Source organism: Poecilia mexicana, unplaced genomic scaffold (genome assembly GCF_051168715.1).
Source record: "Poecilia mexicana isolate PSO_F unplaced genomic scaffold, ASM5116871v1 scaffold_18, whole genome shotgun sequence".
Taxonomy (NCBI): Eukaryota; Metazoa; Chordata; class Actinopteri; order Cyprinodontiformes; family Poeciliidae; genus Poecilia; species Poecilia mexicana.
The window spans coordinates 3,624,354-3,640,008 of NW_028263387.1; the positions used below are offsets into that span (position 1 = coordinate 3,624,354).

Here is a 15,655-nt window from a genome sequence, read left to right on the forward strand (position 1 = left end):
ATTGAAGAGAGATTGAAGAATTGCACCGCTCTCGATTAAAAACAACCAATCACAGCCAGGAGGAGGAGCTTAGCGTTGTCAATCAACCACGACTGCTTCACCAGATGTGCTAACAACAACTCAGTAGAAACAACCGTCAACATCCACAACAACTCTTTGAAGAAACTTGGATGATATGAGTTACAACACAAACTGCCCTTTGTGGATTAATAAAGTATTTTTTGAATTGATTTGAATAATTTGAAAATGAATCTGTTCACATTTATGAATTCTGAGCAATAAATATAATAATAAACATAAAATTGGTAGGAATGTTAATTACCAGAGCGTTCCAACTTGAGGTTTGTTGGTTACCCTAATTGTTATTGATTTTTGTTAAAGGTGCTTAATCAATACCTTCTTAGATTCGTAGGGGGGGGGGGTGCCTTTGGGTTCAGCAGTAGAGTTGATTGTGTGACTTTCAAAAAAAAAGGGGAGTAGACATTTGGTTACCCATTCCATCGTCTCTTTTCTTCCCTCACATGGTTTCTTTGCTTGTGTGCAATTTTTCCCACATTTTCTTTACACCACATCCTTCTTTTTTATTTCTTCCTCTTGTTCTGGCCTTCCTTTTGAGCTCACCCTTATATTACCTTCCTGCTCTTTTTTGTTTGTTTTCCCCCTTCCTTCTACTCTTTCTGTCAATTCTGATTAAGTAGATTTGCCAAGTTTCAGAAAGACGCAGCCCATAAGTTCAATTCTGCTAACACTGACCTACTTGTTTCTGGTGACTCAGTCTACAGTAAATTGTCGTGAAAGTCATTTATGGCGTAGTTCTAACTGTATGATCTGGAATCAGTCTGGAACAGAACTGACTCCTAAATAAACTTGGTGCAACACTCTGCTGCTTCAAAAATAAATTCCATAAATGTTGAAATGTGTTTTTATATTCCTGGCCTTTCTCTGCTCTCCTACACGTCATGTGTTTTGCTTTCACATAAATCCATTATCATACAGATTTTCAGCTTAATGATTCACAGACTCATTAAGCGGCTGACGACTTCCTGGAGGAATGGATGGACACTTGTGTTTATGATATCCCACAAATTACACGCATGCGCTTACCCTCCTCCCAATGTTGTAGTTTCTCCTCCTACAGTCAAGCAGAGTTTTATGGAGCTAACCCGGTGTTGACAGACTATGTAGGGCTCACTGTCATTGATCTCCTCCTCCTCCTACTTCTGTGCTCCTGCTCAGCTTCGTCGCTTCAGACACCTCTGACCCACCGAGACTGTCTGTGCTCATATTTCTGTTCCCATTTGGTTTATCTTCTTCTGCTTTTCTGAAGTGGTCCTCCGGGCACCCTTCCTCTTGTGTGCCTGTCACAGGCACTGATTTGTAATTTGTTTTCTTCTCCCCCGTCTTCCTGTCCCCTCGGAATACGAGAGCTCTTGTGTGATTTTTTGTCGCGCGCAGAACTGTACAACTCAGACGCTCGAGGACAAACATGAGCGCAACGCTGAAATTTGTCACCTTTCTGAGCTTCGCCATCATGGTGGCACCCCACGGCGAAGCAGGTAAAACTTTTAAAATAACTAACCGTTTTCCCTTCCTTCTTTACACATTCTTTTTTCGGGGGAAGAGGAATTAAGTTTGGAGTTTAGCTGAAACCCAACACCTGTTGGTTGCTCTGTCTTGGTTGCTGTTAATTTTATCGCTCATTTCCTTAGCTATTTATTGAAGGGTAATTTAGTGGTGTTTGGTATCTAAATTGCATTTAATGCCATTTACAGCAGAATATAATTACCAGTTCTAGTCGTGTGATTAACCTCTGTGTCCGAGTTGCTCTTAAATAACTCTACACTGATGTTTGCTAAGATGTTCTTATTTAACAAGTTACTGAGCTGTTTCCTCAATCCACAAAATCAGTTTTTTTTTGTCATGTTTAGAGAGTGAAATATTTAAATAAATAGTAAGTAGAACTAAAATGGTTATGCCATTAAGTTTTGGGGCTGAATTGAAGCTGTCGCGGTTGTGGAAAGTCGGCCAAAAGGAGGATGTAAAACGATTTATTGTGGTAGAATTTGTAATAGTAGTTTCAGCAGAGCTGTAATAAAAATGAAATGAAAACATGCTTGCTTTAGAACCTTTACTAATGCTGCGTACCCCGTCCTTCACTGCGCTGCTTTCGACAGCTGTCATTCCTGAAACGCACAGAAACTGCTTTCAACCATCGGAAAGGGTTCGACTCCTATTCCCAGCGTTTCACTGCTTTTCGAGGAATGACAACCTTATTCGATAACACCTAATTCGGAATCTAAAATGCAACAAATGCTTCATATTTTGTTCATTTTGTCAGCAAAAAAAAAAAAAAAAGAAGAAGAAAAAAAGCATGTATTGATTTATTAACAAAAATATTACACTAAAAAAACAGCTTTTCCTTTTTGTGATCAAAAACAGAGAGTGGAAATTTTAGTGGTTTAATTTTCTTATAATTTCACTGTGGCATCACTGCCCATGTATCCCTTTTATGTCACAGTATAATGTGCTAAAAATACAAATGAATCAATTTTATAATCCTGATTATTTGTTTTAAGGTGACATGATATGTGGGACAACGCTTTTGAGGCGCATAAAACAAACAGCGCCTCCTGCAGTATGCGATGTTTAGAATTAAATGTGAGGAATGTAAAAATCATAAAATATTTTGTTTATCTTTAACAGTGATTTTCATTATTTTTAAGTACAGAAAGAAAATCAAGATACATTTATAATGCTGCTTATCAGTTGTTGTTTTTCTTTTTAAAGAAAACAAAAAAAGGCCCTTGCAAATAAATGTAATGCTTTGTATTTTAAAACATCTAACTTTAGTTTGTATTTTTTTGTATTTTCATTCTGGTTGCTAAAAAGAAACTCCCTTATGCAAAAACATTCACCATGTTATGTTGCTTCTGTGTACACACCACAGGTCGTACGGCACAACGTAAATAAACAGCAGGGTATAAAAATAATCACAGTTACATTTTTGATAAATTTAATGATGAAAAATGTTCTTTTTAAAAGTGATGTCTTTATAACATTGTGAGCCGCGTGTAAAAAAAACAAAACAAAAAAAAAACACACAAACAAAACAAACAGTTCAGTGTATCAGCCATGCCGTCACGATGTGAAGTTTGTATTTTGCTTGTGTAAGTTAAAGTGTGGAAGATGTCAGAATATGAGAAAAAGTGCCAATTTTTCCATTATCCTTTGCCAGTTATTTTATGATTTTATTATTTTATATAAGAAAAGAAATTACTGTTACATTTAAGCATCTGCTTATCCTTTTTTTTTGACTACAAAAAGAAACACCTCCAACTATACAGAGAGGCATTTCCAAAAGCTCAATCTGTTTTTTATTTTACTTAAATATTTTGACTGCTATCAAATTAATGTTTCAATAACTTTTGCCGCTCAGCCCATTTGCTTCTGGTAATGCTTCAAAATCATACTGTTGGGGTATGTGCTTTGATAAAATTTTATTTGATTCATTTTATTAATAGGGGTAGAAAGTAGCAGTGAGTGGGATTCTTTCATTTTATCTGTGTGATGAACTCGCTTTGAGTGTGTGTGTGTGTGTGTGTGTGTGTGTGTGTATATATATATATATATATATATATATATATATATATAATAAACTATTGCCTCCAATAATTTCTAAAGTTGTAAACATCTTGTTTTTCCAATATTCTTTTAAGTTACTTTAATAAGCATTATGGAATCATTTTAATTCATTATGGCCTCTGTTTTCTTCTTCCTCTATTTGCTATTATCTGACAGAAAGGAGAAAAAACAGTTTACAGTCTAATCAGAGTCATAAATGCATATTATTGATTTCTAACACAAATCTAAAACCTTCTTGTTGTGGGAAGTGCCGTCTGTAAACATAAGTTTGCTTTACTCTCTCAAATTAACTTAGTTTCTTTTTATTATTATTTTTTGAAAATGTGACGTTCCAGAGGATACTTGACCTTTTACTTCTTCCATACACATAAATTCAGGCCAAACTTTATGGGAATAAGGGACATTTCAGCATAACATGCATCACTGATATTACCTAAGAAGCTACGTGTTGGCATCCGCAGAGAGCCGATGCTAATTATCAGATCTCACCATCTCTCAGTGTAGCTGGTAATGTGCTATTCCTTTATTTATTCAATTCGCTGATATTGGTGACCAGAGATCCTCATGGTCTTTAACGTGTTTATTTGAATATATAAATATTAACACAGGCCTACCTTCACTGTCCAGTTTTCTGGTCCGATGTTTAAAACCTGGACTGTTTTTCTTCTTTAAATAGTTTTAACTTTTCTCTTTACAAGTATAGATGTACATAGGAACATTAGGAAGAGTATGCTAATTAGATGACTGGAACACTTTACCTTCACAGAAACAAAACTCACGTCCTGTTAGCTTTGCCAAATCATCCCGGTTCTGAAACTTGACTTTCAGAACTTGATGCAGAGACATCACAGCCCAGCTAAATGCAATCAAGAGCTGATAATTGCTCAGTTAAAATGAGTAACGGGTCATGTTGAAGCACCAAAATATGCAAATTTAGTTTTTCCACTTTTTCAAGAGTCTTACCTACGGAGCTCAAACTGACCACAGCATCTTTTGCTGTAAAATATACGGGAATTTTTTGATAATGATTGGCCCTTACAACACTTAGAGAGTTTGACGCCCCATAGTTATCATAGCTAAAATGTTGCTAAAGGCTTTAATTAAGAAAAAAAAGAGAAATACCTAAATCTGTAAATATTGCTTTAAAATAAAAAAAATGCATAAAATTATCTAATTGCTTTTATTCAAAACAAATAAACAACAAAATATAATGGGGGGGAGGGAGTTGCAGCCAAAACAAAAATTACCATTAATTACCATTATTACCATCAAAATAAATTTATTTTGGTTTGGAATTTAATATAGATTATAGATTTATGTTTTTTATTTATACCTGTTCTAATTGTTTTCTGTTGTAGCCAACTGACAAGCATTGCAAAGCAACAAGTTGGGGTGGGGGAGAAAACTTTCTCTTACTTCTCATTAAAATGTCTTTAAATCATAGGACTAGTCAGACATTACATTTGATTTTGAGAGAGTAAATTTTGTAAAATCTTACACCTAATAGCAGTACCAGTCCACACTGTTAGAATAAATTAAATAAACTGAAATTATTTGCAAAATGCTAAGATTATTGCAGAGAGTTGCTGTTTCTTGCTCTTACAAATCTAAATTGACTCAGTGTGTAAGCTTATTAATAACAGAACATAAATCTGAAATGAATCAACCCCCAGATCAAATTAGGCTTAATTGCAAAATATATAAAGTAGTACCTATTAAAACAGTTCATTTAAGTCAACATAACTCCTACTGCAGGTGGTTTCTCTAAATGTAGCAGCCTGTAGCTGTCTGGACCTGCTGTAGAGGGGCTTCATAACCAGAAACCGGCTTCTGGCAGCATTGCTGAAGAATCCGAGCTGTCCTCCTGGGCAAAGGCTTCCGGTTCATTAACATTCTTGGGTTCGCAGCTGCAGCTGCCCTTTTTTCAACTTTACTGCCCCCTGTGACGGATACTCTGGTTTCTAGAACGTCTCCTGGAAGACTTGGTGGACATTGAGGAGAATTTGGGATCATCGTCCTGGTTGGAGGTCCAGTGATGGCCAAGCTTTAGCTTCCTCTCTTGGTAGTTTTTGGTGATATTTTCATGATGTTCATTGGGATTCATTGGTCTCCAGAACGGTTCTTGGTGCAGTGATGGAGCCATTAGCAGAGCTACTGAGCATTGCTATTTCTGTAACATAGAAAGTACTCCTGTTTCAGTACTTCTGGGTTTTCTTGTTGTCGTTTTCTGTTTGTTTCTCCACTGTCTTCTCAAACTCCCAGCTGGTTTCTTCCTGCTAAATGGGAGTTGTTTATTTTGTTTATTTCCAAAGTCTACAACTTAATGCAAGCTACTGTCATACTTGTCTTGCTAACAATGTGGCTTAGCCGCATTAACCAGGCTAAACCAAATCCACTTAACACTTTGATATTTCCTTTCATTCTCAGTGACCAGAGGGTGTTTGAGTCAGATGTATTGGTGCTGTATCTATATGCAGCATCTTTATGCTGCGTGTCTGACTGTCATCTTTCTTCCCTCCTACAGATCACCGTCTTCCTGCCCCCCAAAACTGTACTCCTCACTGGGCGGATAGATTTGTTGTGGAAGTGAAATGGATTTGGCCGAAGCCCAAGGATCTGCCAGAGAGCTGTAAAGTTGAATTTGAGATACGATGGACCGATAAGCAGGAGGACGTAAGAATGGCTACATTTGGGGGGTGGGGGTTGCTTGGTGTGATTATGATAATGATGACCTACATTCTCTTCACATTCCCCATGTAAAAACTATGTATGCACCGATCCCCTTTTTCACTTTTGATTCTGATACACATATCTGAGGTTTAGCACCGGCTGTTATTGATCCGATACAGAAAAACAGAGCTGAATTGACTTAGACTTTTAAACCCTTAACATGAAGCCCACAAGCTTATCTGAGTTATACAAGCCAGGTTGTATTTATTTCACAAGAACAATGCTGGATTAGATGAATTTCCAATGCAAGATTTACCAGGATTTAGTGTATAAAAAAAGCCTTAACTTCTTACTCCTCCTTGTTTACATAGGTGTAGATGACACTGGACAACTAAGCTATAAGTTTGCAGATAGACAGAGGTTGTCTCCCAAGCAAAAATTGTTTGAATAAAAATGTTGAGTATTGTGAAGTTGTGGTTAAAAAGCGAAAGGTGAAAAGATGCCCACATAAAGCGACTACAAGTGTTTAATTGTGGTTAACCAAGCCTGACTTTCATCATCTTTGTTTATGTTGACTCTGGATGTTTCATACTGTATCAAATTCCACCATTTTATATGTAAAAATAGATTAGTGTGCATAAGATTCTGTACTTTAAATTACCATTAGTAAGTTCAATTAGCTGCCAGGTTTTTTCATGAATAAAAAAAAATTCAAAGAATTGTTTGAAATATATGCCGTGGCTGAGCAATATATACGATATGAAGTAAACTCGCAAATTGCAATGTAATGTATTTTAAAATCCATTTTTGAACATTTTGAATCAAGTCAGAATTGGACTAGGCATTGTGATTCTCTATGCAGTCAGTTCTTTTTTCTCTGACTGAAGACATTCTGCTGCTATCTGAAAACCTCCAGATTTAACCTGGAATTTTATGGAATAATAACTGGAGCTAATACTCTCTGTTGCTGTCTTTCAGGTTGCTCATGTGAAACACACCAATTTCACTTACTACTATTTAAGTAAAGATTTCACCGCCAACATTCTGGAGCTGAGCATTTCCTCCAAACCCTTAAAAGACTGTAACGGCTGGAATGAAAGTGACCCTGTAAAAGTGAATATTAAGGCACCAAAATCATATGGTGAGGATGAAAAAACTGTCAAGTAATAATAATAATCCACAGTTGAGCTTCACAGGCAGATGTACAGACTGTAACAATACTTTACTGTTTATCCTGTGCAGCTGAGTTGGTGAAGGACTTCAGATGTTTTTACCTGTCCAACGGCTCCAAGTGTTTCTGGACTCCAGTTGATCCATCGGAGGATCTGAAGGTGTACTATAGGTGGGAATCGGTTTGTTTAAACACTCTTAAAAGGTGTAACAACAGAATAAAAGAATGTCCACAGTGCTGGTTAATAATTACTCATGTTCCACTGTGTTGACCCAGAATGTGTTCACAGTAACCTTTGTGAGCACACTGCAAAATCACAAAATCTAACCAAGCATTTTTGGTCTAGATTCTACTACAAATATAACATAATTTGTCTCAGTTCCGATGTTCTAACATGCAAGTAACATTTCAACAACATATAGCAGCTTATGTTAAGTCAGTTATTTCTTAATATTGATTAAAAAAAGTACTAGTTCCACTGGCAAATTATTTCACTTAAAACATGGGAAAAATGAATTTCTACATGTAAAATAAGCTGCCAGTGGAACTTGTACATTTTTTAAAATTAATGTTGAGAAACTATTTACTTAAAACAAGCTGATTTGTAAGTTAGTTTTTGTTTTTTTATGTGTACTTCCACTAGAAACTAAGCAAAATATATTCAAGATTTTATTGCTTTTGCAGTGAGGTGTAAAGAGCTGTTTGAAGAGAATGAGTCGCCACTCAGACTCGTTTCACAGACTACGTCTCCCTCTAGTGGCTGAAAGGGAACTTGCATCTTAACCTGCAGGTGTGTGACATCATCTGCACCTTTTTATCATTTCAGGTCCCGTGGAAAAGAGAAGAAAGACATACAGAGTCTGAAGGTGTGTGAGGCTTTCAAGATGGAAGGGAACAGCTGTTCCCTGAAACTAGAGAAGCGTCGAGATATCTTTGTGCTTGTGGAGAATGAGACAAGAATGAACACCTTTGAACCTAAGATGGGTTGGTAGTCTTTGGTGACTCACTTCTATGTTTGATTTATTTTTTTGTACTGCATTTTGGCCAATCTGATGAAGGAGTTTTACTATTTATTTATTTATTTTTAGAAATATATGTGCCGAAAATGAGCATCATTGAGACAGAAAAGTATCTCCAGCTGACATGGAGAAAACCAGCTGTTGGACCGGACGGTGCGTGGCGATTTTGCGTCTGGTACAAAGAATGTGGAAACAACAAAGTAAGTTTTCATGTCAACATCAAAATATTCAGGAGTTTATGACGCAACGGAGGTTCTGAAGATGTGGGTCGTGGTTCCGTTTTGGGCGGGGGAGTGAAATCATGACAAGAGAGGGCCTTCCTGATATTTGTTTTCAATGTTTTTCACGAGTAAGCCTTACTTTTATTTTGATCCGTTTCAAAATGCTAATACAATAAATTGAAATTTGTGGTTATAATGTGATAAACATGTCAAAGCCCCAGGAATGTAAATATTTTTCATATGCGAAGCAAAAAAAAACGAAAGAACCATCCTGCAAAGATATGTTGAAGCTGCACATCTGATGCAAGCCAGTTTTTTTCTAGGTCTTTAAGCTACTTAAGAAAAAAAATAAAAAAATAATGTTTAGTTTCACTTCTGTTTCCAAATGAGAAAAGGCTCCTGTTTAATTTCACTGTTTTGGTAAAATGCTGTTCCTGTTTCCTCACTAACAAAATTACACAAAAGCTAGTTCACTTTTTGACAAGAAAAGACAACAGAAATATGGGACATTTGAGCAGAAATTATTTTTCCTTTGCGACAGTTTGAAAATCATGTTTTTTTACACTTTAACTTTTGAGTTATAAAAGTAAGCTAATGATAACCCTTTCTTTCAGCCTCCTCGGTGCTATGAGTTCAGTCAACGTCGAACTGTGAGCATTCCCTACAACAAATGCTGTAGGTACGAGTTTCAGTACAACATCAGCACTAACAAGTTCAACGAGGACGTATCCAGTGACACCAGTGAAGTTATACTTCATGGTAAATATCCAGTTTTATTTACATCTTTCTGTTTTAACATAATTTTAGGTTAGACACTGATGATTTCTCACTCTTGATCGTCATATTTTTTTAGCTTTAGCAGAAAGAACGGAGTCTCTTCTCCATTGTCACACACATGTCTGATGAAAGTGCTGCAACATGGTTGCCTGACGTGCGTTCCATATCATGAACAGATAATGCAAATTGGAATATGATCAATGTATCGTGTCTTTGGACCATGACATCCTGTGTGTCATATCTCATAGCACATTTGAAATGAAGATTAGAGCTAAGGAAGACTTGAAGCAAAAAAGGCTAAAGTATTAATAATAGTGCTACAGAGATATTTATAAAGTATAATGTTTAACATTTATTGGTCTTTTGATGCTGATACATACATTCTTAAGCAAAAAATATAGAATAAGCTGCTCGTAAATTTAATAGTTTGATTTGATGTATGGTTCCCAGCGTATATAGACTAAAAAGACACTCTGTCGTATACATCTAAAAGGAAGTCAAGAAAGTCATAGAACAAGGTCCCCAAACAGTATAAAACATTTGCAAAATATTAAATTCCATATCAAAGGGACGTACTGAGGACACGAAACTTTCTGTCTTTGTTGCTGCACTGGTTCAAAGAATGTTGCTAACACAGAGGTTTGGCTTCAGACAGCTAAAACAGATAAGATAATTAGATAAAGTCTCAGAATAAACAATTATCATATATAACAGATAATTGATAGATAAATTATTTCTCAAATCATAATGCAGAGAGCAGTGTAAGATAAAATTATACTAATCCTCAACCACAAAACTTTCATAAACGTCTTTTCTTCTGGCACCCCTTTGAATCTTCCCACTTCAATCGCCAGAGGCAGCGTACCTGTTCTTACCTGAGCACATAGACACCTTTGTCTTCTTTTCTTGTTGAAATTTACAGATATCTCAGTTTGAAACACATTTTTAATTTGAATGTAAGTTCCAAGTTTGGGTTTCCTACAGATTCTCTTAGCTTGCCAGCTGTAGTTTTGCAGTAGCTGTTTTCAGGATATGTGAGATTGCCTAGAAAAAAAGATTCACACTTTTTTTTATTTATTTTTTTTTTTTTTGGAGTGAGGTTATGTGAATCTGTCATTGCTAACTGTCTTTTTGCTTGTGTTAGAAATGTTTCACATCACTGTGAGCTTGGTGAAAAAGTAAACACACCTCTGGAGTGATTGAAACTTGCCAGCTAAAATGGTTGGTACACTTCAGAGCAGCTTGGTAGCTTTCTGCCATTAAGAAGATTTAATTACTTCTTCAACAACCTCATGGTGATGTGACGTCCTTCTACTACATTCTTAAAACAGTTTCCAAATAATTTGGATGCATCATTATACTAAAAAAAACAAATGCTATAATATCAGTAGAGATCATCCCAGAAAATATAGTGCTTGTAATGTCCCCAACCCACAAAAAAGTTGAGAAACATTGAGATTTTCAGCTGATGTGAAAATTAGCATGTCTGGCCACAATTAAAAGCACATTTGGTGAAAAAGGAACTGCATGTCAGCACAAATACCTCATTCCAACTGAACCGGGACAGCGGTGGAGCATGGCGCAATGACTCCAACCTCATCCTGATTATGCTTCAACAAAACATATTACATAAGCAAATGTACAGAAACTGAAGAAGTACTGTAAAGAAGTGGGACAGAATGCACTTACAGTTCTGTGAAAAACTAAGATTACATTACAGTGTACTCGGGTTTTCTGAGAACTAGCAGTCACTACTGGCATGCCACTACTTACTTCCTTTCTCCTTTCTGTTTCTGTTCTGTAGTAAGTCCTTGAAGTCTTTTGTATATTTGGAGCAGAGATGAGCAGAAGCCTCTTCAGAGTTTTCAGAGCAAAAGGCTAAAAATTGTATTCAACAACTAAAGAGACTGCTTTCTTTCTCTTCAAGGTACCACAAGCTCTTGCATCAGTTCGGCAAATGTGGTGGCCATCATCATCCCGATCATCGTTTGCTTCTGTGTCATCTTATCCATCTACTGCTTCAAGAAGTACGTGTGTGTGAGGAGAAAAGAGGAGATGGTGTGGGGGGATTAGGGGATAATTACACGTTTAAAAACATGTTTAAAGTGAAAGAATTCAGAGTCCGTTTGTCACAAAAACCAAAAACACATGCGGTGCATTTATAGGAATTTCTTGATTCCTAGTGAAGAAGAGAAAAAGGAAACATGAACCAGATAAAGTTGTCGTCGCTGCACATTTCTGGAGAACTGCCAAAATATTAGGCAATGACTACATAGTAACCCACAAAATTCTTTTGACAAATCACAAGAGGGTCAGACATTTTGCATATCTGTCAGGCATGTAAATTACATTCTTAATCAACAAAAACAACATGAAACGGGAGACATTTTGAAGTTCAGAGGCAATTTACCAGTGAGCCATATTCATGCCACTTGGAACTTTTTCACTTTTTATCACATTGAAAACACATACCTGAATGTATTTCATTGGGATTTTAAGTGATAAACCAACTCAAATAGTGCAGGGGAAGAAAATATGAGATAATTTTTAAAGCTAAAAACTGAAACTGCATTTCTGTCAGTGACAAAACAGCATGATGAAAACCGAGCAGACATGGTGGTGGATAAAGTTGTGGAAAGGCTTGAAACAGGTTTAGGTTATAAACTCAACTAAATCAGCTGAAAATAGAAAGGGTGTGGCACGACTGCAAATCTACCAACACCACGGCCCTCCACACCGTAAACCAACTGAGGTTTACGATGTGAACCTCAGTTGGTTAGGGTTAGGAAAAATCTATGGAGAAGATTTGTTTTGCATTCCACACATATTTGTTTAATCTTTGAAGGCAAGCCCCAACAAGTCTCCTCTACAGTCTCCCACAAGCAATGTAAGGCAAACTGAAAGTATGTAAAAGAATATATTCTATTGGACTACATTTGAACATTTTGGTCTGCATGCAAAATGCTATTTGTGGAGAAAACTACAACCTTGAAACCACGGTGAAGCAAGATGGTGGTGGGGAAAAGGAAGTTGGTGAGAGTGGATGAAGCTAAATACAGTATAGAAGCATGTTAAAGGAGAGAACCAGCTTCCAGTGCGATGATCATAAATGCAGAACCAGAGCTGCAGCCTTTATGTCGCATAAAAACATGTTAGAATGGAACAGTCCAAGTCTCGTCTGTGACAAGACTTAGAAATGAATGTTCACAGATGGTATTTGGAAAAAAAGAAAGACAAAAGCTTCACTCCAAAGGTATTCAGCACTGGCACGAACATGCCCCAAACGTTTTGCAAAAAGCACATCGAAGTTTGTTGTTTTAGCTCAACCAAATGACGAAATGTTACTGAGTACATTTGCAAGGAATGTAAACATGATGTGTAAATGCAGGTCACATGAGTGTGACCTGTGCAGTTGCAAGTATTATTGGAACCTCTCTATTAGGCATGATGAGTCGTAACATGAATCCCTTTTCACTCTTATGTTGTTCTGTTTATTTGCTTCCCTTTTTGCAGACATGAGAAAATCTTCGGCTGCACCCGACTAGACCCCTCTGTAATAAAGGAGATCTTGAACCTAAAACAGGTAAATAAGGTGATTTATATATATATATGAGAAAAGTGTAAAAATTTGAATGCTTACCTCAGTTTTTCTCAGTTTTCACAAAGGTTTTGACGCTCTTCTCAATTTTCAGATTTCCCAGGAGAACCAGTGTGCGCAGGACCCAAGGGAGCACACAGACACTTGCACTCCACTTGTACCTGAAAAGGAGAAATGCTGACCTGTTGTTATTAACAGTCAAATATCTGCCTGGCAGCTGGACTTGAACTCTGGGTGAACCTACAAAAGAAGCTAAACGTTTGGTCAAGAGGCTTGGCCGTGCTGACTCACAGAAACACTGTTTCATCCTCTGGATTTGCTGCGAGGGGGAGCTAACCTGTGCTAACAGCCAGGAGAGAACTGCCACTACTAAATGTCAGTGGAAACCTCTGAACATGGCGCTTCGGCACTATAAATTTTGACCTATAAAATGGGAAGCATGCAGCGTTTTATTGAAATCTCAAAATTACTGCATGAAAAGCAAAAACTGTGGAATATGCCAATTACTTTGGAAGTTCATTGTTGTTCTTTAACAAGTCTCAACGCTGACAGCTAGCAGTCTGATCAAGATTCTTCAGAATCCTTTTCTCAGGTTTCCTGCATTTTGTTGTGTACACTCACAAGATGAACCCATATTATATTTTTGTAAAAGGTTCTTATACTCGAGTCCTGAGTGGAAGCTACTCTGTGGGCTCTTGAACTCAATGGTTCCGAGTCAGGCCTGATTCTACTTCTGCTTGCGTCGATGGAATGGAGTCTGAAGATGTTCAGCTGACGCGCCACAAGCAGAGCTATGCTCTAACCAATCCTTCTGCGATGGCTGTCTCGTCAACACAGTCTGGTCAACTTTCTGATGGTGGAGTGACTGAGGCAGCTTAAAACAGGGGGTGATCTTTGCAGCCAAACTGTAGCGTGAAATGGGTTTGTGACGGACAATGTTCTGTTGAGTCTCTTTCTGTCTTATGTTTATAAGGAGTTATGCTGAAGTCCCTTCAGGTGGTACCACCCATAACCTTTAACCCTCATAATTCCATTAGCTGCATCCAGGCCAAACTGTACCATAATCTCTACCTTGTTTTCGCAGATTACTGTAAATTGTCACTTGTACCAACCTTGAACTTCTGTTTACATATTTCCCACAGTTAAAGAACTGTGGATTTATCACCTCATAAAACTAATTTTAGCCAAAGTTTCTTGGATAAAACCTGGGTGGAGAAGGATAATAGAACTTTTTTTCATGCCTGCCTCAAGAGTTGCTACATGGCAAAAATATTTTTTTCTTTCTTTTTTTTTTTTTTTACTGAGACTGTGCCTAATAAGACTTAAGAAAACAATAGAGATAACTGAAGGATTATGCATTACCACTTTAAGACTAAACTGGAAAGTTTGGTTCTTCAGAAGAAAGGAGTGGCTTTAGTCGTTGCCACACTCCTGTCCTCCTGTCATTCCTCTCCATGGCAGTGCAGATGTGTTGCTGATAAAGGGCATCACAGACAGTATAAGGAAATGCAATCTGTGGGAACTAACGTTTAAAAAAGGCTGTCCAGTAGCCGAACGGGGTAATGTACGGAGAGAAAGAAAACTTTGTAATCATGACCTCCAACTCAGGAGAAGAAGAGGGCTAGTTGTGGTGTTTCATGGCTTTTGTACTTCATAGGAAATGGGTTTAAATGGCAGGTTAGCAGCTAAGCTAAAGACAGCTAGTGATGACCTGAGTAGTAGGAAGTAAACAATCTACTGCTTGTACAGGTTTGCTGCTAAGTGGCACAATTCTATGTGCTTGGGCTGAATGTCTGAAGGTAGCTCATGAGTTGGCATTACTTCTCTTTGATGAAATGCTATATAAAAGAGAAGCTCATGGCAACTTGATTTCCTCTTTTTGAACCACTGTAGGCATGTGTCCGGATATTCATTAACCCCCACTAACTCCGACTCTGAGTTAGCCAATTTTCTGGTATGCTTTATATAGAAATAAGGTTTTCATTGTTATAAGCAGTTTATTGTAAATCTTAACTGCAGTTTAAGGATGTATTCCACACTGTGTAATCAGATTTTGAACTTTCTGAAAGGAGAACAGGGATGAAATACTGTAAATATTTGAGAAAATATTAAACTGATGTAAAGCTTTGTTCAATTTATCAACTGTTGTTGTTGCTGCTTTGTTACTTTAACCTTGAGTGCACAGAAATCCATGTCTCACCACCGTCTGCTAGAACTCTTTGTTTCCTAAAATGAATTGGCCTATTCTCTTGCTTCTTCTTTATGAGTTGTAGTATCTCTGTTGGTCTGGGTTAGACTAACAGAAAAAGTAAATGGATGGGAAAAAATGCAAATGTTTGTTTTTGTTGGTGGATTTACATACATCTTACAATCCTGCAGCAGATGGTACCATTTCAAGTTTTCTTTGTGTTGCTTTTTTAGTTCAGTGCTCCTTGTTTTAGCTTTAGCTCTCCTCTAAATATATCTATAATTAATAAGTCAAATAGTATTATTGTTAGAATTCAGATAAAACGGAACAACAAACACTTCAAATGATCCTGGTATTGCCATGGCAACA

At 37.1% G+C, this 15,655-nt stretch overlaps 1 protein-coding gene across 1 annotated transcript; it reads left to right on the top strand.

Annotated features, from left to right (window-relative positions):
- Nucleotides 1-1,175: 1,175 nt before the first annotated feature.
- LOC106920523 (uncharacterized) lies at nt 1,176-15,236 on the top strand. The gene is made up of 10 exons (XM_014991571.2): nt 1,176-1,556; nt 6,167-6,315; nt 7,291-7,453; nt 7,555-7,654; nt 8,310-8,467; nt 8,572-8,702; nt 9,338-9,482; nt 11,428-11,527; nt 13,014-13,083; nt 13,193-15,236. The coding sequence occupies exons 1-10, from the start codon at nt 1,487-1,489 to the stop codon at nt 13,277-13,279; spliced, it is 1,173 nt and encodes a 390-aa protein (XP_014847057.2). The 5' UTR covers nt 1,176-1,486; the 3' UTR covers nt 13,280-15,236.
- The last annotated feature ends 419 nt before the right edge of the window (nt 15,237-15,655 follow it).